Here is a 23,867-nt window from a genome sequence, read left to right on the forward strand (position 1 = left end):
TTGAATGCCTAGCAGTGTGACTGTAGATGATGCTAATGCTTTGTGTATTTCTCTAAAAATCTACAAGATATGATTTTTGGATGATTTTACTTAAAAGACATGTTAAATGTTTGAAGTGACAAATATATTTACCCTGATTGACCATTACATGATATGCGTTTCTACTGAAACATCACAGAGTATCCCATAAATATGTTGGCTTTTAATGTCCTTAAATTTGTTTTTGAATCCGCAAATGGAAAGTGTGGAAGAACGCACCCAAGAAAGTATAGTTATGCAATCTCAGAAGGATCACATTTGTATTGCCCTTATTTTTTCTTACTAATGTGATTGTCACCCTATTTTCCCAGCTTAATATGAGGCAGTCTACCCTAAACCATGGAATTGGTCCTGGGAACTTTAAAATGCATGCCCTGCTTTTGTAATTGTTTGTCACTTTCTGCCACACAGAAAAGAACTCTTGTAAACGCTGCTGCTGTAAGCAGGGTGGGTAGATGTATCTTTGATTCCGTGAGTCTGTGTCCTTTGGGTCAGGGTTGGTTAACCTTGTGTCTGTTTTTCAGATCCCCATTTCTGCACTTGTCTCTTTTGTGGAGGCCCTGGAGGTGGGCTACAGCAAGCATAAAAACCCTTACCACAACTTGATGCATGCGGCCGATGTCACCCAGACTGTGCACTACCTCCTGTACAAGACAGGAGTAGCGGTGAGTGCAGACAGAAGGCATACAAGGTGTGAGGGCATGGTTTGTAAAAGGTACATGTTCCAGTTCTGATTAAACCCCAAAAGAGCGTGGGGTTTCATGGACTCCTTATTTCCAAGGAGGCACTTTGGGATTCCCCATTGCCTCTGGAAGGGTCTCTATCCTGAATTTGATGAAATAGATAGCAGATCATGACTTGTACCCTCACAAGGTTACCACTTATTCAACACACCAACTATGTGTTTCCAGATTTGGAGAGGGATTCTATTAACCTCTGCTAAAGCAAAGATATTCACACATATCATAACTGCTGCATAGATGTGGCAACCCTGTTACAGAAAGTGGGTTTTTTGCTTTAACCATTAGACACAAGATTATGGTTATTCAATCCCTATTTATGTGATTTTGGTATTTTTTAAAACTGCAGGTTCATTTTTACTTGATAGTTTCCACCTACGTTGGCCTAGCATTTCAGCTCTTTACATATTTTAGATCTGTGGCCTGTCCAATTCTGTTATCTGTGCTTTTACTTTCTTGGTCCATGTGTTAAATTTATTTTTAAGATTCATTTGTTTGAAAGGTATTGTTTCAAAGAAAGAGGGACAGATGTACTGGCTCATTCCCCAGATGGCCAGATTGACTAGGACTGGGCCAGGTCGAAGCTAGGAGCCAGAATGTTCTTCCAGGTCTCCCATGTGCGTTCAGGAGCCCACAGGCTTGGTACATCTTTCACTGCTTTCCCAGGCCATCAACAGGGAGCTTGATTGAAAGTGAAGCAGCTGATACTTGAACAAGTGCCCATATTGGATGTATATGATATTCCACAGCAACAGCTCCCAAGCCATTAATTTTAAAAGACGAAGTTTCTAATGACAGCAAGATGTCTCTGTGACTTGTTACTTCTAAATCTCCTTCAGGATGGACATACAGAAAGACATTTTTTGTGCTATAGCTATCAATTAGCCGATAAGCCCAAGACACATTTGTTATCTTTTCCACTAGGATGTGTTGAAGGATTATATCATATCACTTGTTTAAAAATGGAGTAGAGTGGGAAGAGTGTGGGATTTGGAGCTGGATGGCATGGATATGAATCCCTACTTAATTACTTACTGGATTTTGTGACTTATGATTAATTACTTGAGCTCTGAGCCCATTTTTTTTTTCTCATTTTTAAAGTGACGAGAAGCATTTCACCTGGTAGAAGTGTTTGGATAATTAAGAATAAAACATCAAAAACATTAAGTACTCTGTTTTATAGAGAAAGCTCGACAAGTTGGAATTACTGTTATGATAACACTGAAAGAGCTTCCCCATATCTATTATGTTCTTTCAGTTCTTCCTTATTAAAAATAATTTCTTAAAACATCATTTATAGAGAAATTTTTCAAATTATACAAACTCGGGGCTGATATTGTGATAATGCACATTAAGCTGCCACTTGCAGTGCTTGCATCCTATATTGGAACTTTGGCTGGAGTCTTGACTATCTGATTCTGATGCATCTTCCTGTTAATTTGCTTGGTAAGGCAGCAAATGATGATGCAAACACTTGGGCCCATGCTTCCCACTCTAGGTTCCTGCTTTGGCCTGTCTCAGTCCTACCTTGTGAGGTTATTTGAAGAGCAAATCTGTATATGAGCAAAATCTCTCTCTGATTGTCTTTACCAAAACAAATAAACAAAAAATCGTAGAAACGCTACAAAGGGAACCCGGTTGGCTTGATGAGAGCTTTGTTTCTACCAGAAACTTTGAGCAAATGCCACATGTAAGGGTGGCTCTGAGAAAGCAGAGTAAAATGAAGATGCCCGCATTACTGTTGCTGTTTAACCACACCTCAGAATGTCTGGTTTCAAGTCCTGGTTCTAGTTCTGCTTCATGCTTCCTGCTAATGCAAATCCCCAGAGGGCAACAGGTGGCAGCTTGAGATTTGGCTCCTCCAAGGTATGTTGGAGAACTGGATTGAGTCCCTGGACACCTGCCCAGACTCTGGTCATTGTGGGCATTTGGGAAGTGAATGAGTAGAAAGGAAATCTACCTCTCTGCTATTCAAATAAGTGAAAATAAAATTTTAAAATATTGATGGAAACTTTTTGGAAGGATCAGATAATATTTTCAGAATTATTCTGAAAATGTTGCATTATCTCTTAGAAACAAAATTAAGAAAATAAACTATAAATTATATAAAATAAGAGCCCTCTGTAAAATCTAAAATGAAGCAGTTACATATAGCAGAAAAATATAGTAGAAAAACTATCAAGTTTTTTTTGTTAATTTGATAATATATAAAGAATTTTTAAAAGTGGTAAAAAGAACTGTAAAGGCCAAAACAAATGTTTCAAAATGTATAAGTAGAGAAATAACACCATAACATTTTAAAGAGACTTTTTGATTTCTCTTTTTGAAGATCTGTTTTTGTTCGAAAGATTGAGCTATAGAGCTAATGAATCTCCCATCTTCTGGTTCACTCTCCAAATATATGCAATGACTAGAGCTAGGCTAGTCAAAAACCAGAAGCCTCAAGCACTTGGGTCATCTTTGCTGCCTTCCCAAGCATATCAACAGGCAGCTGGGAAGGAAGTAAAACACCTGAGATTGAACCAGTGCAGATACGAGGTGCTAGCAATACAGGTGGAGGCTTAGCTTCTTATACTACAGTGCTGGATCTACACCATGGTTTTGTGGTGAAAACTTAGTATAATTGTCAATTCCCCTCAAACTAATCTATGAATTCAAAACAATACCAGTCCAAATTCCAAAAGGATTTAGTAAGCATTAATACCTGAGTCTGAAATTCATGTAAAATGTCTCACAATCTTAGGAGAACAATTTTGAGAAAATGTGTATGGGGGAGTATGTTTATTTTACTAATACTGCAAGTGTTTACTGAAGCCTTAGTGATATGATATTGGTGGAAAAAGCTAAATTTCAGTGAAATTGAGTAGTTTCAAAAAATAAGCCCAAATACTTATTGTACACTTATTATATACTAGGATCCTTTCTCACAGGATGCTATAAACTGAGTGTTTGTATCCTTCCAAAATTTATGTGTGGAAATTCTAACCTCTAATGTGATGATCTTAGGAGGTGGAGCCTTTGGGGTGATCAGGTCACAAAGATTGCTTTTTCATGAATGAAAGTTGTGCCTACAAAGATGACCCCAGAGGACCACGTTCCTTTCTTCAGCCATGAGGCGACACAGCCACAAGGTGTCATTGGGGAGCCAGGAGGTGAGCCCCTACTAGACACTGGTTTGAATGAAACCTTGGTCTCGGTCTTCCCAGCATTGAGAACTGTGAGAAATCAATTTCTCTTATTTACAAACGACTCCACCTGTGGCATTCAGTCAAAGCCACCTAAACAGACTAGACATGGCATGAGGTCATCTCAGTGCTCCTGCAAAACTGACATTATGCTGGCAAGTTGCAGACTGAGGAAACTGGTGGAAAAAATAACCAAGAAAACATCACCAGTACTCTGCAGAGAATTGAAATAGAAAGCTCCAAAAAGCTCTTCAGAGGCAATATTTCTGCTGGGTTAGATTTGAGGCTGTACCCCTGCTGCTGTTAGTAGTTCGTGCAGGGCTAGTCCCAAGGCCTCAGTGGGAGAACAGTTTGTCTGGGTTAAAAGAGCAAAAAGGAGGCAGATGAGGTGAGAACAGCATATGAAGGGGACAATGGTGCAAAGGGAAACTGGATAAGATGGCAGAAAAGCCAGGCCAAGTCTGACTAAATAGGCCTGGTCATGAGTTCCAGTTGTATTCTAACTGCAGTGGAAAGGGGAATGATGTGATCTGACTATGATCAGAAGAGGATCATTATGGAGCCTGGGTTCTGATACAGCCTCTTAAGAGAATATTGGCAGTATATAGTGAAGACATGGTGACTGTGTGGACGACAAAGGGCATTCCTTGGATGGAGAGAAAAATTCTGCTTCTGTGTTGATTTAAAGGGCTGGATCTTGGGTAGGGTTTGGAATAACAAAGTCAGGAATCAAGAGTGTATCTGAGATTGTTAGGTTGGTATGCAAACCTCTGAGAGAGTAGATTTTGAGAGTAAGGGAATCATATTTTGGTTTAGACATTTTGGGCTCAAGATCTCTATTGAACTTCCGTATGAGATGTAAGATAGGAAGGAAACTAAAGGAATGGAGTTTTGGGAAGAGGTGAGGGATGGACATGTCCTTTGGGGAGAGGCGTGAAAGCAAGTGAGAGAATGTAAGGGGAGTGCAAATTGACAAGTATGGGGGTTCTGAAGTGATTCCAAGAATGTTTGAAACTTTAAACTAAGGGCAAACAGTAGCATCAACAGTAGTAACGAGAGTATTAACGAGGAATGGATGATGATGTTAGGACAGTGCACAGGAAACCAAGGAAAATGCATTAAGAATGTTGGGCATAGTTGAGTATACTATGACTACAGAAGAGACCGTTGGCCTTGGAAATGGCCACTTTCCAAGAATGCTCTATTCTTTAAGTCATTCACTGTAAGAGTCTGACAAATGAATTAAAGATATAAGTGCAAAATGAAAATTTGACAATGCTAAATGAAAATAAGAGTGTACAGTCCTGAAACAATGAATTCTTAACCTCAAAACATGGAAGTTTTAGAACACAATATGAACTCATTTGTGTGTACTCAAGTTGAAAGTGTCTGTAGGATAGAAGCCATAAAATGAAGTAAGTATTTGTAGGAAATACATAGAAAGCAAAGATTCAATTCGTTTTACCTAAATAAATCAAATGTATACAGGTTTAGACCAAATATGTGAACATGCAATTAATAGGTAGTGTGTGTGATGAATAAAATATACACAGCTCTTTAGTATCCAAAGGTATGTAAATGAACAAGAGAACCAGTTTACATCCATTATATACATAGGGGAAAATGTTTAAAGCTTGATAATGTTAACTGTTGGGTAGGATTTACAGCAGGATTTCTCAAACTCAGTCCTGTTGATGTGTTGGGACATATAATTCTTTATACTATGTGTTATATGAGAATTCTCTTTTATGCATTGTAGACCATTTAACAGTTTCCCTGATCTTCAGTCTTCTAGATAGCTGTAGCACTATCCCCCCATTCCATTTGTGACAATTAAAACTGTCTTCAGTCTTTGCCATGTGAGTCCAGTGTGGTGGTGGCAAGGGGGGGATTGTCTCAGATTTGGAACTACTAAACACAAGTTGAAGAACGTGCTTTGTCATCCTCATCCCGGGGCCTAGGGCTCCTCAACAGTACCCTCCTGATTGTTGTCCATCATCATGGCAGACAAAGGACGTGATATTCACACTGACTAAGAGTCTCATGCTCCCTCCCAACCCTCAGAGGGTTGGGACCAGAAAGTCTAGGCCTGCAGTATACATGGAAGAAAAATTCAAACTTTTACTTTAACTGGTTCTTCCTTAGTTATTTATTTGCCTGCATTTGGGACTTCTGACTTCATAGTCACATCCTTTCTTGTAGTTTCATATCTTTTAGTCTTAATTCCTCAACTATATTTTATGAACTACCAGTTTGGCCTACAAATTTTTTCTTTTTTCTTTGTTTTTTTTTTTTTTAAGATTTATCTGTTTTTATTGGGAAGGCAGATATACAGAGAAGAGGTGAGACAGAGAGAAAGATTTTTTGTCCATTGAGTCACTCCCCAGCTGGCTGCAATGCCTGGAGCTGTGCCAGTCTGAAACCAGGAACCAAGAACTTCTTCCTGGCCTTCCTGGGACCCTGGTTACAGGATCCCAAGGCTTTGGGCCAGCCTTACTGCTTTCCCAGGCAGCTAGATGGGGGGCGAGGCTGCTGGGATTAGAACTGGCACCCATTTGGGATCCTGGCACGTGCAAGGCAAGGATTCTAGCTGCCAGGCTACCGTGCTGCACCCCCCTACAGATTTTTCTAATTATTCAACTTGTATGTTTACTATTTTTAGTTAGCAAGATTTGTAATACCAGACATGCTGTTCTTGAATTATTTCTTCCTCTTAGCAGCCTGAGGTATTTATGAATATGTTTATGTACATATTTTTAAATTTAGTATTGTAATTGATTAGCTAATGGAAAAGGTGCTCATTTATTGATGAGATTCTCCCTTTTACATCGTTGGGGTGTTTTTTCCCTTGAAATGTGCAGCCCAGCCATCTCTGGGTGTTGAACAGTGCATATCCAGGCTGAGTAGAGGGACCAGGGCAGAGATTTCATCAGCATTTATGCAGACAGTCCAGTGAATCCTCCATTAGCAACTTCCTTTCACTCAATCCCCTTTTGGCCTGTGGCTTTTGTCTTTACGCTTGGAAAATAGCTGAAATGTACTTCTGCACATTCAGGGAGGAATATAAAGGAAGAGACAATACAGAGAAGATGAAAAAAATGAGTATTCTTGACTAGTTTTAACTTCAATTCAACAATGTTCAGTTACACTTAACTCACCATAACTATGTCACAGAATGACTGGCAATATATATTCAGGCGAGATAATGTCGGTGAGGAAAAACAAACAGTTGAGCAAGCAGTAGTGATTATCTCTTCTTTGAACGGGACTGTCATTCAGAGGTTCATGTTCTCCTGTTACTGGGGGATTGTATTTCTTTAAATGTGTATGTCCTAACCCCTAATACCTCAGAATGTATGCATCATCAGAGATATTATGTATTAGTTTATATTAAGAAGTAAAGAAAGTAAAATGAAGTCATAAAGACAGGTCTTCATCCAGTAGGACTAGTGTGCTGATAAGTCTATGTTGTTTAAGCCATCCAGTGTGTGGTACCTTGACAGTCCTGGTAAACTAAATGGTAAACTAAATGCATAGTCAGGATCAAGACTTTTTCTCAGATTAAACTTAATATTAAATATTTAGCCATTATCCCATAATGCCATAATGCCTTGGTCCAAAAGAATCCTTTATAGACCAGTATCCTTATATGCCCCTATTCAAGTTAGTGTGATGAGGATTAGAATGCAGTAAAAATTACAGCTGAAGCTCATCTGTTCGCCCTATGTTTAGTAACTCTTGTGACAGTACATTGTGTGACTATAAAGGTGAATCATACATAGCTCCCAAGCAATTGTGTTAATGCAAATTATCATTAACAAATGTTATATCCTAGCAGCCAGTGGTGATGATGTACTACACACTGTTCCTAAATGAACTCATTTGCCATTTGCTATTGAGTGTTCACCCAGGCCATATTTAGAGTAATTCTTAAATCTAGAAGCTATTCCCACCCACTGTTTCCTAGAAATACAGCTCAAAACAAATGTCTTTCATCACAAGCTCAAGAAAACAATGGGGAGCATCTGATGAATGGAGAACATGTTGTTACTCTCGCCTTTCATTACAAATTAAAGAGGGGGAGCACTTTAAATCGTTTCAGTTTTATAAACTGTAAAACACATGGAGAATCAAAACATCCCATTGCTAAAGTGATATCTGAGTTTCACTATCAACCCTGTTACTCATTGTAATTTGTATTGCTCATTGTTTAGCTTAAGCGCCTAGAAGATGTTTGAATCCTTTTAGAATTATTTTGTTCATGTTTGAAAGCCCTTGAACCAAATTAGACTGAAGAGTTGTTATTAATGGATTAAGTGCTAATTAGACTCTAAATTCCATCTGCTTTTAATTTAGGTCAAAATATTCCAAGCTCCAAAGCTGTTCGTTGATAATTTTTACTAATTTTTTTTAGGCAAGGTGCTGTTAATGTTCCTTTTGCCTAAATTCTTACCCCTACCCTTAAGTGTGAAGTTTTGCTTGTTGTTTGGGCCTCATATGAAGTCACCAAATGACATATTGGCTGAAGAATGTTGTGTCATTCTGTTAGGGGCTGTGAGTGGTAGGAGTGTATTACTTTCACTGTGTTCAATATGAGGGGGACTCTACTGGTACCATTCAGGTAACAGTCAGATCTTAAATAGATATGTTAGCCTGGAGTTTCCAGGTGGACACATTGTAAATCATAGAATCAGACAGGAAAGAAATAGGCAGAGGGGTTTCTAACGTGAGACATCAACCAGGCACCTGTTAGCTTGAAGGTGTTTTGTGTGTGTGGAGCCAGGTGGAAGCATGCTAATGAAATGGGTGTTTCCCATTCTCTGAATTCTCCTAGAAATGGATTTTGTCACAGAGTGACAAAATGGATTTTGTCTTTAGAAAGGCACACCTCCCTACCCACTTCAGGATGCCAGCTTTGTGATACTCTGATCAGAGAATCCATCCACAGTGGGCTGGGCTTCTGACTCACAAAGCTGTATCCCAGAGGCTTAGAGAATGCATCCTGTTTACTAAGTTTGTGCAATGTGTTATTGTCCACCTGCAATCCCTGCTCTGTGGAATGGTCAGTGCCCATGTTAAAGGCCCATCTTGTGAATTTGGGGGAGTTACACGAGTGTCTATATAGAAAACACCTAGAACAATGTCTGCCACACTGTGAGCCCTCTGATAGTGAGGTGGCTGGTGAGGAGACTATTTGCTTCATGCTAGTTTTAATAGCTTTGCTTTTTCTTATACCCCATTCTTATCTTACCCTTTATTTTTTCATGCAATTTTATTGATTCTCATCTTGTTCTATATCCTTTTTGTACCTTTCTGCTTCTTGCTCCCCAGTTTTTTTGAGTTGCATTGTTGAGGATGTCAAAATGTAACACCTCATTGCGGATTCTTCTTTAGATAGTCATTTTCAGAAGTATAGTTTCCAGGTTATATGTATGCTTATTTTTGTTTATGAGACCTTCCCCATAAGCTTATATGCCATTTATTTACTTATTATCCTCAAAGAAGATAACAATTCTGAAGAAGTCTCTTAGATGAAGATCAAAATTAGTAGTTACTTGAAATTAATAGGGAAATTCATAAAGTTTGTATTTTAATGACTTTGTATTGAATTGCATAAATATACTCAATACACTAATCTTTAGTTCAGACTCAAGGGTCTTTCTGAATTGATCAACTTGAATAATTATATTTGTCTTGTAGCAACCTTACCACTTTTAGAGTTCTCTAGTTTTACTTGTTTGATGTAAAATGGGAGCTTACACATGCTCATGGAGCAAACAGTGTAAAATCTGTTTTACTCTTTTTATATCACAGTGGTCACACATTTTGACAGTTCTTTCAGTAAGTGTTCAAAGTGTGGAGCTTACTATGAAACAGCTCCAGCTGTGTGTTCCTGTTTTATTGATGTGTATCATGGTTTGCAGTTTGGAGAAAACCATACTGAATCCTGTAAGGATCGATTCGACAACTGACTAAAATGAGTGGAGGGTAGCAAAGGGTGACGCAACAGTCATGGATGATCCATCTTTGGGGCATCAGACAGCGTGGTTTCTGGAAGGAAAGGAAGCATCAGGGAATGTACAGAGTCCATTTGATGAAGTCAGTTGAGGGAGCATCCCACATGGCATAAGTTCTCAGATTCAGTGTGTGTCATCATTACAGTCATGTGGCTTGGTAAAACAGATTGCTGGGCTACAGCCTCCATCTAATCCCATGAAATTGGGATAGGGCTGAACAGTTCTCTGGCCTTTTGAATAAGCCTCCAGATTCTGCTAATTCTACTGGTTCCAGACATGTACTTGGCAAACCATGGAGCCACCACCAGTGTGGGTGGGGTGCATGGGACAGTCACCTTTCAATATCAGCATACATAGGGTAGAAAAAATGTTATTTCTCATTTTCTCTCTTCCACCATATAGTAGATATTCCTGCCATGGTTAGACATTAGGACTTCCATTACCCTAAATTCTTGATAATATGTTACGATTTTAAGTGGTATGTGTGTATACATCTACCTCGGAACTTTATGTGAAAGTCAGGGGAGTGTGTAGTACAGGCTTTTAACAGTGTCATCTTCTTTGCTTTCTAGGAAACTACTTCACTCTTTCAACCTTGCTTGGCATGCCATTTTAAAAGTCACACAACCCTGATCTCTTAAAAAGAAAAAAAAAAAGAAGTCCAAAACTTTCCTGTATGTTAAAACATGTTTGACAATAGCGGACCAGCTGCAGAGTAGAGAGACAGCAGTGTGATGTGTCGTCAGCAAGCTGAGGATTTCATCTGTGAAAGAGACCGATTACCTGATTGCTCTGTAATCTCCCTTTCAGAACTGGCTGACGGAGCTGGAAATCTTTGCTATCATCTTCTCAGCTGCCATCCATGACTATGAGCATACCGGAACCACCAATAATTTCCACATCCAGACTCGGTGAGGATGTTGACACTTTGAGGGAAGAGGCACGAGGGGTTAGGGCCAGGATGTCGGGAATGAGAAAGGTGTTAGTCACGTGCCTTAGGCATGCTTACTCTGATTTTCTGAGCATGAATTTGTAAATGAGTGATCTGCCTGGTCAGTGTCCATCAAGACTGACTTTAGGAAGCCATGTGCTCCTAAAAGTCCTCTTGGGATCTTACACGGATGTCCTCTCCTCCAAGGCAACACTGGCTGTTAATTTAGGTCCTGGGACTGCTTTACCTGTTTCTAGTGGACAGTGGGGCTGTTTACATAAAATCTTAGTGGAATGTAATCTGAGTCATAATAATTAATGAATAGTAGTGAGACCTTCTTACTCCATCCTTGGCTTCTGCTGTGACGCTGTTATCATCCTTGGATTTCATCTTGAGCTCTGTTCAGCGCTTGCATCCTTTCTAGCACTGGACTTGAGGAACCACAATATTCTCCCCAAGGCTCCTTTCACCACGTGTACCACATATATCCATTTTAATGAACAGCTCTGATAAACACAAACCTCTCTGGGGCACAGCTTCACGTGCCCCAATATGACCGTCCTGTGCTGTCACAGAGCTCGTGCATTGATCTACAGGTTTTTTCCTTACCAAGCCATGAATTTGTCTTTAGTATTCCTCTCAGCACAGAATTCCAAACAGTCCTTCTACATTATCATTTTTACTTAGAGTAAAACCTTACCTTCACTAAGAATTAGAGAGAGTCTGGCAGTAAGGTTAATTGGGTGCTGATACAGGAATCAAAAGAAGGTAAGAATTGGGGGAAAAGTGGTAAGGCAAATAGAAAGTAGCGGGGAGGAGTAGGAGTTGAGGTCCCAGCAAATACTCACTGATTGCACTTGAAAGAGCAGGTGCAGCCTCCTGATAGGTTTATGTTCCTTAATTCTGTCTACATGCATTTAATGAATTCAACACTTAATTATGGAGTACACCAAAGAAAACAATGTAGTCTGATCTCTATTCAAAAGAGGAATTTCAATGGAACAGAAATACACAAAAGGACTTAAGCTTTTTGCCTTTATCCCTGCCTTCTTACAGAGAGTATTCTCTGCCACTGGGGAATAGTTCTTTGTGGTTTTGGTGCAAGGTTTTTAAATATAGGAAATTCCAGGGTACCTGTTTAATGTGGGTCTGTGGAAAAGACCTTTGCTTTGAGGATGAAGACTACCATGAAGAGCACCTGATCAAGAAAAATAGGTGGGAAGAGTTGAGTATAACCAGTACTAACAGCAGCCATAATCTGGAGCAGCACAGCCCACTTACAGGAGATGCAAAGTTAGCTGAGTGCCACAAAACACTCATCACTGGGTACCTGACTTAATCAGCAGGTGTAAGACCAAATCCTTTTCTTTCAGATGGCATGGTGTGTGTTATTTGAGAGGAGTTGGAAAATTCCAGTGGATTCAGTTCATCTCAGTTTGGAATAGAAATTAAACATTAGATAAAGTTCAGTTGAAAAAGGACAAACTATCTTGGACCCTATGATCCCTATTCAGAAATCTAAGTTTGTGACCACGTTTTTTTCCCCCTGATGGACTACAGGAAGAGCCTAACACTTTGAAGATATTCTGAGATACCCTTGCCCTAAAGTTTGACCAGTCACAGAAGGATATTATTTTCGGGAGTACTGTGTCAACTTTCAGAAGACTTTTCTCCCTTTCCCAGCCCCTCAGACAGCCACCGTGGGCTCCAAATGAGTCACTTTACATCTCTCAGATTCTGCTTCCTTAATGAGAAACAGATAAACTTTTTTTAGAGATATTAAAATACTTATTTGCCATGATTGAGTTGCCATTATTGGCAACTTTTACTTTCTCAATCTATATATTGCTTTTTAAATATCCATTTGTTTATTTGAAAGATACGGGCATAGAAAGATCATGCACCTGCTGCTTCACTCCCCAAATGCCTGCAAAAGCCGGGGCTATACCACGAGCCAAGAGCTCCATCTGGGTCTCCTACACTGGGGACAGGGACAGAAGTATGTGGTCCTTCAGCCACTGCATCCCAGGATACCTTAGTAGAAGATGGATCAGAAGCAAAGTAGCTGAGACTACAATTGGCAGTCTGATTTGAGATGCAAGTGTCTTAGCCCATGGTGTCACAATGCTGACCCCAATATTTATGTTATTGACCTTCAATTTTGCATAGAAAAGTTTGAAGAGGAAGTTACTACTAGAAACAGCTTATGGACAGCACCTATCAGGTATATTCAGAGAGATGCAGCCAAAATAAATCAATACATTCACTGAATGAAAGTAAAAATGTCTTTCCAAAATGCATCAAAAAGTTTGCGGTGATCTATTTTTTTTAAGTGTCTTTTGTTACTCTAGCATAAATCATTGAGACCTGGATATAAGCCAGTTTTGAGAAATTTCAGACTCAATGACACATAAATTTCATTCCCATATATTGGTAGCAACCTGCCTTCCACACATCTGAGGATAAGTTATGATATTCATTCAAGCTTTGGGTTGAAATCAGTGACTTCAAGGCAAACGTAATTTTCAACCTAGAGCAAAGCGATGAAAAGTGAATCCTAGCCTGTAAGCACTGAGGAAGTTGAACAGTCGAGATTTCTCCAATTAATTTCCCTTGGGTTTGTTCTCAGGTCTGACCCAGCCATCCTCTACAATGACAGATCGGTGCTGGAGAATCACCATTTGAGTGCAGCCTACCGCCTTCTGCAGGAAGATGAGGAGATGAATATTTTGATCAACCTCTCCAAGGATGACTGGAGGTAAGGGTGAGAGGAGAGATTTGGAGGCCAGGAAGAAGGGAAGGCACATGAAGTGCCTATCTAAAAGTCTGATTTCTTCTCTCCCTCTATCCTGCCCCAACTCTCTCTCTCTCTCTCTCTCTCTGAGGGGGTGAAGGAAGAGAGAGAGAGAGAGAGAGAGAGAGAGAGAGAGAGAGTGTGTATCTGTGTGTGTGTGTCTTTGTGTGTCTGTGTGTGTGTGCTCTCCTCTTCCTGCTGTTTGTCTCACTACTGTTTTTCTTGATGTGAATATTCAGAAGTTGTCAATAAGGGTTATAAAATATTAAGATTAGGTTCCAACTATCTCTTTTGGCCATCTTTACATTTCTTTGGCGGTAATGAACAGACTAATAGATCCAATTTAGGTTAAGTAATTCAGAATTGTGCTAAAAATTCTCAAGGAAGTTTGAAAAACTAGCCATATACAATTTAGGGCTCATTAGAAATACTTGGTGTTGATTATCTTAATTAACTTATGTTGCTATTAGCTGACCTTCTTAAGTCTGAAAGTTAACTTATTTTCTTCCAATATTAATTTGGATTTCAAGAAGATTTTGAAAAATTCTGAAGAAATTATTTTGATGATTAAAAAATGGGCACTTAATTCTATTCCCTAAATGGGAATATATCTTTATAGATATAGCAACCCCGTGATTTGAATACAAAACCAGACACTTACTGGTTATATGACTGGGGAGTTTAACTCGATCTCTCATAACTTCAAGGTTTCATCTCAGGAAAATAGTATTTACCTTGCTGCTATGTGGTTAAGAATCTGACATGTAATATTGGCTATTATAAAGGCTCACTACATGTTTGGGTTATACATAGTAAGCTTGTGAATCATTGTTGTAAGTAAAAGTCAAGGTATTTGACAGCTTATTGGACAAAGTCAGAGAAGTCTTTACAAAATCCCAAATCTATTACTCAATTAGTACTTGTGTTCTACCTAAGTCAGCAACTTCTTATCCATTTCACAAGGATTCAGAGAAATAAGCCACACTCAACAGTAAAACTTAGGAACTGACTTTCAGTGAGAGTGGCTGAGTTTCCAGGCATCTTTAGCTTGTCCAAACATGGGGGAATATTTGGCTTACATTAGATTGGGAATTACCAGACCCAGCTGGATCGGAACATGGCAGAGCACTTCAGTTAATCAGTGCACATCCTCAGGAAGAACGGACTCCTCTGTTGACTTGTTTTCAAAAGCAAAGTGAAAGGGTTGGATATGGCCAAAAAGAACTGCTTCACACCTGTTCGGATACACCCATGGTTGGGAAGGATTTGCATAAAGGCTCTCTAAATAGCAAATATTCTTGGCCTGGTTAAAATCTGTAATGTGCAGCACAGCTTTCAGAGCTATGTCCTGCTGTATTTTTATAGCATAAATGTCACTTCTGTTATGTATATTTCAATGTGGATTTGTTATCCCTCTTTATAATTTTTAAAGGTATAATTTCATTTTAACTTATTGATTTGAGATAGAGATGTAAACACCTTCCATTTTGCTAGTTCACTTCCCCACACCCCAAGTCTGTAAGTGCCAGGGGCTAAGGCTTGCAAGCTGGGAGCGTAATCCAGGGCTCCCAAATTGGTGGTGAGAATTCACACCTTGAATTAGTATTGCCAGCTGTCAGAGTTTATAGTGGTAGAAGCTGGGTATCGACCCCAGGCACTCCAATATTGGGATGTTAATGTCTTACCCAATATTCTACTGCTTGACTCTTCACCTCCCCTGGTTATTTGTTAGTGTTCTTAGGAATTCAGCTATACTATGTGTATTTTCATTCTATTGCAGTCTAGCTTCACTCACTATTTCAGACTCCGAATGGAAAGTGAGTCTGGCATAGACCATAGTTAAACCTGTGGGGACACGCTGCCACACAGTAATGCAAGCAGCTTTTCTGTTTATCTCCAGCTCTGTTCTTACCAGTGGCTCCTCATGAACTCTCAGTTGTAATTTGAATATCACCTCTAATCAAGGCAAGTTACCAGATTGAGTGATTCAGCAAACACGTGAATATAAAAAAAGTTTTAAAATGATCAAACAACACTTGAAAACGTAATTTTATGAGACCTACTTACATGTATTTTATTAGCAAATACTGAACGAAATATTAATCTGAGTGAAATTATGATTCAATGGCAAATTCTTAATTTTTGTGGCCCATTGCACATGTTTTCTGCTTTTGAATTCTGTAGTTTAAACAAAAATTGTAGTGAATAACAATTAAGATTTACTTAATATTTTAATATCTTAAAAACTATCTTCAAATTTCAGATACAGGGCCTCAGATAATATTAAGAAATAATATAAATACCTTTATTTGTTACAAGGTTCTCAAATAAACTCCATTAAATTAACCCAAGATATTAGTAAAATCTCTCTAAAAAGGTACTTTAAAAATCTCGTAGGTTGTATTTGGATTTTTAAGTTTTTTAGGCTGTTTATGAAATTTGTAAACAAGCCAATTGTTACCATGTGTTTATTACCTGAAGTATATGAAATGATAAGCAAAATGCTTTTTTTTAAATGAATTAGGATAAAAAGCATCAGGTAGATTTAGAAGGGATATCAAAATTTGAAGAATGTGTGACAGGATAGGGCCGATTTGGTACCCAAGTCTTTGGATGATTTTTTTTAAGATTTTATATTTTACTATCATTATTATTAAAAATGAAATTGATAAGAGATCTTTCATCCACTGGGTTCATTCATGAAATGGCCTCAGCAGCCAGGCTGGGCCAGAGGGAGTAGAGAGCTGGACACACTAGCAGAGAGCTAAATGGGAAATAGAGCAGCTGGGTATTGAACTGGAGTCCATATGCAATGTTAATGGCACAGTGGCAGTTTAACTCACTGTACTGAAATGCTGGCAGCATACACACACAGCGAAGATAGAAAGTAGGCTGAGTAGAGAGCTGATGTGTTGCTCACTGAAGTTGCACACAGCTTGCATTTTGAATCTGAACCAGTTAACTACCAGTGAAAAGAAAATATCCACCTTCAGAGCAAGAGTAACAATCGCCAGTGTTCACAACTTACAACTTTCACAATACAACCTAATTGACATCCCAAGACCAGGCATGCATGACTGCCTTGCATGGAAAAACGTAAAATACATTCATTCAACAAACTAAAACCATTGTTGGATTTGTCAGATACTTTTAGAGTAGTTAGTCTGTTCAATGAAGTGAAGGAACATGTGTTTATAATGAATATAGTAAAAATTATGAATGTATACTGAGGGTCTAAATTAAAATTTTCAAAGTGAAAATTTTAATATACAAGTTCATTTTCCACTTTATGGGCTTTAATAATATGGAGAAGAGAGAGGAAAGAATGAATTTTGGAAGTTTACTTTTAAATTTCAAAGGTGATAAGTATCTAACTTAAAGAATAAAAGGGTGTTTTCAAATGTGTAGAGTTGGGGCCAGCATGGTGTGGTAGTTAAACAGGAGCCTTTCATGTTGGAATCTCATAACAGCGCTGGCTCAAGTTCTGGCTGCTGTGCAGCTCTGTCCTGAGTGCCTGGGAAGGCAGAAGATGGCCTAAATAATTGAGCCCCTGTGAGACAATTTCATATAGCAAATATAGTTACAACTGTAATCTCAGAAGAGAGAATGAGGAATACAAGGGAACTATATAGAGAAATAGTGATTCAAGTTTTCTTGTACATGCTTCAATTTTATTGGAATTTTTCCCTGTGAGTTAAGTTCTCAAATGATGCATATATTCCATGGATTCTGTTTAAAATATATTTATTATAAAGTCAGTAACAGAGGAGGGTGGGGAAGACAAAGATCTTCTGTCCTCTGGTTTACTCCCCAGATTACCAAAATGGCCAATGTTGGATCAGGCTGAAGCGTGAAGTGTCCTCTGAGTTTCCCACAGGGGTGGCAGGACTTTGCTCTTCCATTGCTGTCCTAGGCAGAGAGCTAGATCAGAAGTGGAGCAGCTGGGACTCAAACCAGTGCCCATATTGGATGCTGACATCCCAGATGGAGGCTGCAGTGGCAGACTCCATGGATCATTTTCCCAACAACTGGTTTTCTTGTTTTTAAAACTTAATTTCTTTCCCATTACAAAAATTTACCTGAAAGTCATTAGACAAGAAGTGTTAGAAAAAAATTGATTTCATATACGAAAAAATGCTCAATATCACTAGTCCTCAGGATAATGCAAAAGCAAATCACAATGACATACCACTTCACATGATGCTACCCAAGAGAGAACAAAGGCTGGTGAGGACATGGAGACAGGGAAGCTCTCATTGGAGGAATATAAGTTATTGCAGTTAACGTGGAAAACAGTATGGAGATTTCTTAAAATAGAAATAGATGTGCCATATGATCTAGCAATTCCACTACTGGGTATATGTACTCAAAAGCATGAGCACTTTATATCAGACTTATTTGTATCAGTCTGTTTGCAGGCAGAGCTGTTTAGAGTAGCCAGAGAGCCAACCAAAATGCCCATCATCAGATGAATGAATGTAAGAATGATATACATGCCCACGTAATGGATTATTTGGATGTAAAAATAGAAACTGTGTGATTTGCAGCAAAATGGTGGGAATTGGAGGACATCAGGCTAAAGAAAATAAGCCAGAAACAAAAAGACTACTGCTGCATTTTCTCCTTAATATACTGAACTAAATTAAAGAAAATACATAGGAAATGGAGTGTATCAGTTTAGTTCCAAATACAGTGTTCTGTTAAACTGTTTTAAATCTTTGTCAAAGAAATTGGTAGGAAATATATTATTATAGTTGTTGGTGACTTTTAAAATGTACTGTATGAAGGGATATTGATCATTTTGATTGTTTATTGCCCTTGGCGATGTTCCTGCCATACAATGTCCTTTTACTTTTGTTTGTTGAACTTTTTGTTTAATAGAACCATTAAAACCTTTGTATATAGTGCAGATTAAAGTTATTTTATCTCAAAAATGAAATATTAAAGAGAAAATAAGTAATACTTTGATTAGCAATAGCAAGGAAACCCACTCATTTTTCTTTTCTTTTTCTTTGTTCTGGAAAGGGAGTTTCGGACCTTGGTAATTGAGATGGTGATGGCTACGGATATGTCTTGTCATTTTCAACAAATCAAAGCAATGAAGACCGCCCTGCAGCAGCCAGAAGCGTAAGTGAGCCTGGGACCAGTGTTTTTCAAAATGTTGGGACCAGAACTTGTCCATGCTATTGTTGATTACCTTTTAAAGTGGATTTCCTTCAATGTAGCATTACCAAGTGGTCTCACAAATGGCTAATGTCTTAAGGACACAGCATGGACATGGTCCAAACCACAATTTGCTCTATTCTTATCAGGGCTGAGATAGATTTTGTCCCAGTTAGAAGTGCAACTATTTCCCCTGGCAAACAAGGTTTCTGACTGATTCAATCATCTGTGACTTAGATTTAGTCGCACGTGTCTAGTTCAATCAACAAGGAGACCAAGCTTATGAAGTTCTATTTCTAGGAGGAAATGGTGCCTTTCCTTCAATTTAGCTGCAGTATATTTGACTTGGAAGAATTGAAGGGATAAAGCACAAATGGATTGTTTTGAACCCTCATTGAGAGTCTAAAGAGGGTGGTCCTCATGCGTTTGGGTGCTTTGATTTACAGAATTGAAAAACCAAAGGCCTTATCCCTGATGCTGCACACAGCAGATATCAGCCACCCGGCAAAAGCCTGGGACCTGCATCACCGCTGGACCATGTCACTCCTGGAGGAGTTCTTCAGACAGGTACCTTCCTGCAGTGCCACCATTACTGCCTGTTTTGTAAATCGCATACTTCAGCAACACCGGCAGAGCCTATTGAGATCTATTTGGAGAGGGTGGACCTGACCATGTGTGGTGCTTTCTCATCAGGTTCTGTTTGAATCTTACTTACATTGTGATTCTCAGGTCATTATGGTATTGCTATCCTGTGCATTTATATATGATCAGAAAAGGTTAAATCTTTTTTAAAAAGATTTATTTATTTTTATTGTAAAGTCAGATATACAGAGAGGACAGACAGAGAGGAAGATCTTCTGACTATTCACTCCCAAAGTGACCGCAATGGCCGGAGATGTGCCAATCCGAAGCTGGGTCTCCCACATGGGTGCAGGGTCCCAAGGCTTTGGGCCATGCTAGACTGCTTTCCCAGCCCAAAAGCAGGGAGCTGGTTAGGTAGCAGGGCTTTTGGGATTAGAACCGGTGCCATACAAGGTGAGGACTTTACCTGTAGCACTGTGGCAGGCGCACAAATTGAATCTTAAAGTACACATTACTTTAAAAAGAAGAACAAGAACAAGAAGAAAAAGAAGAAAGAAAAGAAGAAGGAGAAGGAGAAGAAGAAGAAAAGTGAATAGAATGAAAGAAATAGAAACCAACCTAAGAGCATAGCAGACCCACCCAACATCAGCTGTATGAGAGCTGCCATTCAGGCATAAGAACCCCAGGGTGGAAGGCATGATCTGAATTACAGGCCCTCGGTTACAACGAAGTTACTACAGTTCATTCTTGTGCACAGATTCAGGGACCTCTAAGATTTCATAAAATACTGCTTCTTAACTTCATCCCACTTCATCTCCTAAATCGGCAAGAAATATGCTCCTTTGCTGTTTCTGTCAAGTGTTACAAGAGAATCGCTTTTGTGGTTACTCTTACTCCTAGGGTTCTAATGTTGGTGGAGGTCCTGTAGACAGTATCCTAGCATTTGCTTTACCTTTCTGCAGCTGTGTATGCTGTTGAGGTGGGACTAGAGTTAACAGTGATTCAAGCAAAAATCCCAAAGTGCTGTATAGGAGTTCTTATTCCAATAAGTTTGTGACCTGGACTAATCAAATGCCTACTATAATTTCCTGTGGTCTTATCTGCAGTTTGTTTCATGGAGGGAGAGTGATGTACTTCTTTCCACCTGTCCATGGATGCTCATCAGTACCTGCACCTGCATCTCCAAGCTGTTGCATGCGCAAAGCATCAGGCGCTCTGTTCAGCGAACGGCCATTTCTCTTTGCAAATGCATTGTATGACCTTCCCCAATACAGTTGTCACTGCATCTCTGGGTTCTATAGCCACAGATGCAACCAATCTTGAATTGGGGAGGCAAAGACATGCTCAATTTTTTTTCTTTTCAATATTTCTTAAAACAGTGCAAATGATGATGTTTATATAGCATTTGTGTTGTATTGGGTATTATAAACATCCTAGAGATTATGTAAAATACAAGTATCTGGATCAATATGCGTAGGTTGTATGCATATGCTGTACCATTTTATTTAAGAACCTTAAATACCTATGGGTTTTGGGCACGGCGCGGTGGCCTACCAGCTTAAGTCCATGCCTTGAACGCATCAGGATCCCATATGGGCACTGGTTCTAATCCTGTCAGCACCGCTTCCCATCCAGCTCCCTGCTTGTGGGCTGGGAAAGCAGTCAAGGACAGCCCAAAGCCTTGGGACCCTACACCTGCAAGGGAGACCCGGAAGAAGCTTTTGGCTCCTGGCTTCAGAACAGCTCAGCTCCAGCTGTTGTGGTCACTTGGGGAGTGAATCATTGGACGGAAGATCTTCCTCTCTCTCTCCTTTCTGTATACCTGACTTTGCAACAAAAAGAAATAAATCTTTTAAAACAAAATACCTGTGGGTTTTAATATCTGCAAGGGGTCCAGGCCCCTATGGAAACTGAGGAATGCATTGCCATTCTCCAAGGGAAACCCAATACTCTGTTGGAGGCTGGAAAATTAGGCTGCAGAGCTGTGACTCGATTGTATGTATAAGAATGGCTGCAACTTCATCATCACTGGGGGTTTATTTTGGGCCATTTTCTTAATATTACTGAGACATTTTCATCAAATATCCACTCTTCTCAGACATTTTCTTTGATATTATTTTTTGCAATAACATCCCCCTCAAATCTAAGAGTTTTGTGTATGGCCAAAGGGTAGTTCATAGCCAACTCATGTAAGCTTATAGTATTGAAGTGAACTGTTGTTTTTAATTATGAGAGACTGAATATGAATTACTCAAATGCGTGAACATTATTTCCTCAGAAAGGAAATCTTGTTTGCATACACATATGCTCAAATTGGATGAAAATGTGCTTGAGGCATTGTGAAAATAACCATATTGAATTTTCGCCTATTGGGAACAGAATGTTAGCTCACTGAACTGGAACTATTTTTCAGTAATTAGAATTCATAAATTATTTTTATTGACTCATTATTTTAACCCAGAAGCCATAAACTTTAGTAAATAATCCATGGAGGAGAAATATTACCGTGGCTTCTCACTGTAGATTTTAATTTGGACAGTTCAAATGAGAAGTTTCAATGAGACTTTCAAGAAATGACATTTGGAAAGTTGGGTGATATTTCAAAATCAGGGCACAGCTCCGGTGCCAATGGGCCAGACCTTCCATCCTTAGCTGAAAGACTAAGTTATGTCTTCAGTTTTATGACCATGTTTTATAAAATTCAAATCACTCCCTTGGGGTGATTCTCAATGACATGTTGACTTTAAAGCATAAATTTGAGTCCCCGGTAAATGTATTTTGTTGTAAGAGCCTTAAGGTTCATTTTCTTTGTATTGCTGTATAGGTTTAAATTTTGTTAACATCTTTTGCAATGCTTTTACATTCTTCTGCCTTTGGTTATTAACCTGTCTTATTATTTGATCTATTATGAATTGACAGAAAATTCATGAAAAATGCTTGTGAAAAAAGCAGCATTCAAATTTTCATTCAGAAATCTTAATTTCATTTTTTAACACATTTTGAAGTTCCCTTTTGTTGCCATTTTTTTTTCTTCTTATGAAATTGTTCATTTGTATTTTATTGTTTTGTTTGTGTTACAATGCCTTTATGGGCTTTTATTTTTATTCATTTCTTCTAGAATTTATTTTGGTTTCTCAACTTTCAGTTGGATGCTCAGTTCATTTCATTTCCACTTTTTCTTATTTAATGTAAAAGACTATAAAGTTAAGACCTTATTTTTTCATCGAATGAATCTCAGATTCTGATGAGCAGTATTTTCACAATAGTTTCATATCAAATATTCAGTGAATTTGGCTTCGATTTTTTAATCTAAATTACTTCAGAATGAGGGATTTTTTTGTTGTTGTTGTTCATAATTTCCAAGTGGTTGATGTGCTTTAACGTCATTGTCATGAAACTGTAGACATTGAAATTTGATAAGCTGATGTTTGCATTGTTTAGAGTTTATTTTGAAATTTCTATATATGGTCAACTGTTTTGGATGCTAATGGTTCATAAAGTAGATTTCCCACTCACAGTGTATGTAGTTGAAAGAGCACCAAAAACACCTACCTTGTCATATATGTGTCTTATATACCTTTCAAATATTTGAGCTATTATGGGATACCAGGGGGTTCTGTCATTTTTTTATACATTCTGATTTTTGCATCAGAACTAATACTGTATTATTTAATTCTTAACATTCCAGTTAGATAATCCTTGCTTACGATATTTATCATGATAACTTCCACTTGGCTAATAGGAATCAAATTTGAATTCTAAAAGCATTGGATGAGACATTGTCTTTTATAACTTTTTAATCTTTCAGAGACACTGGTTTAGGGGTGTCTCTTAGGTACTGTGTATACAGTTGTCCCTCAGTATCCATGGGAGACTGGTGCCAGGACCACTGCATATCAGGCTCAGCATGCTACAGGCTCTTGTAATAAAGTGCTGTATTTTCAAATAAACTATGCACATCCTCCCACATACTTAAATCCTTTCTCACTTATAATAAATCTTTATACCATGCTATATCAAATTTACATCATTGTTTAGAGAATAAAGACAAGGAAAAGGTCTGCATCTCATTATAGATGAAGTTTTTAAAAGATATTTTCTTTGTGCTGGTTGAATCTGTAGATGCAGAACTGGGTATATGGGGAGCCTGCTGTAACTGAGATTGGCTAATGAGTCAGTCCCAGGTTCTTTTCCTTAATTATTTGAAGTCACCCATATTAACATGTTGAAATGAGAATATTTGGCCGTAGGTACTATCATACCTTACATCATGCATTCTGTTATCATGTATTTCTTTTGAAATATTGATGTGTCATCTATTTATATCTGTCTTCCAATGATCTGGATATGTGGTTATGTTTTTAGTTTTTCTAGTGGTCAACTTAGTAATGAAAACTTAAATCTATGTATATGGTC

At 38.5% G+C, this 23,867-nt stretch overlaps 1 protein-coding gene across 4 annotated transcripts in view; it reads left to right on the plus strand.

Moving 5' to 3' along the window:
• PDE1C (phosphodiesterase 1C) overlaps nucleotides 1–23,867 on the plus strand; it is a 418,728-nt gene that overhangs the window by 340,821 nt on the left and 54,040 nt on the right. For all 4 annotated transcript variants that reach the window (XM_040964585.1, XM_040964586.1, XM_040964588.1 and 1 more), the window contains 5 exons: nucleotides 564–704; nucleotides 10,792–10,892; nucleotides 13,542–13,670; nucleotides 18,732–18,833; nucleotides 19,316–19,436. In XM_040964585.1, the coding sequence (XP_040820519.1) occupies nucleotides 564–704; nucleotides 10,792–10,892; nucleotides 13,542–13,670; nucleotides 18,732–18,833; nucleotides 19,316–19,436 (594 nt within the window). The remainder of the gene's footprint in view (nucleotides 1–563; nucleotides 705–10,791; nucleotides 10,893–13,541; nucleotides 13,671–18,731; nucleotides 18,834–19,315; nucleotides 19,437–23,867) is intronic.

This window comes from Ochotona curzoniae, unplaced genomic scaffold (assembly GCF_017591425.1).
Source record: "Ochotona curzoniae isolate NIBS_2020 unplaced genomic scaffold, NIBS_Ocur_1.0 scaffold_3835, whole genome shotgun sequence".
Classification (NCBI taxonomy): Eukaryota; Metazoa; Chordata; class Mammalia; order Lagomorpha; family Ochotonidae; genus Ochotona; species Ochotona curzoniae.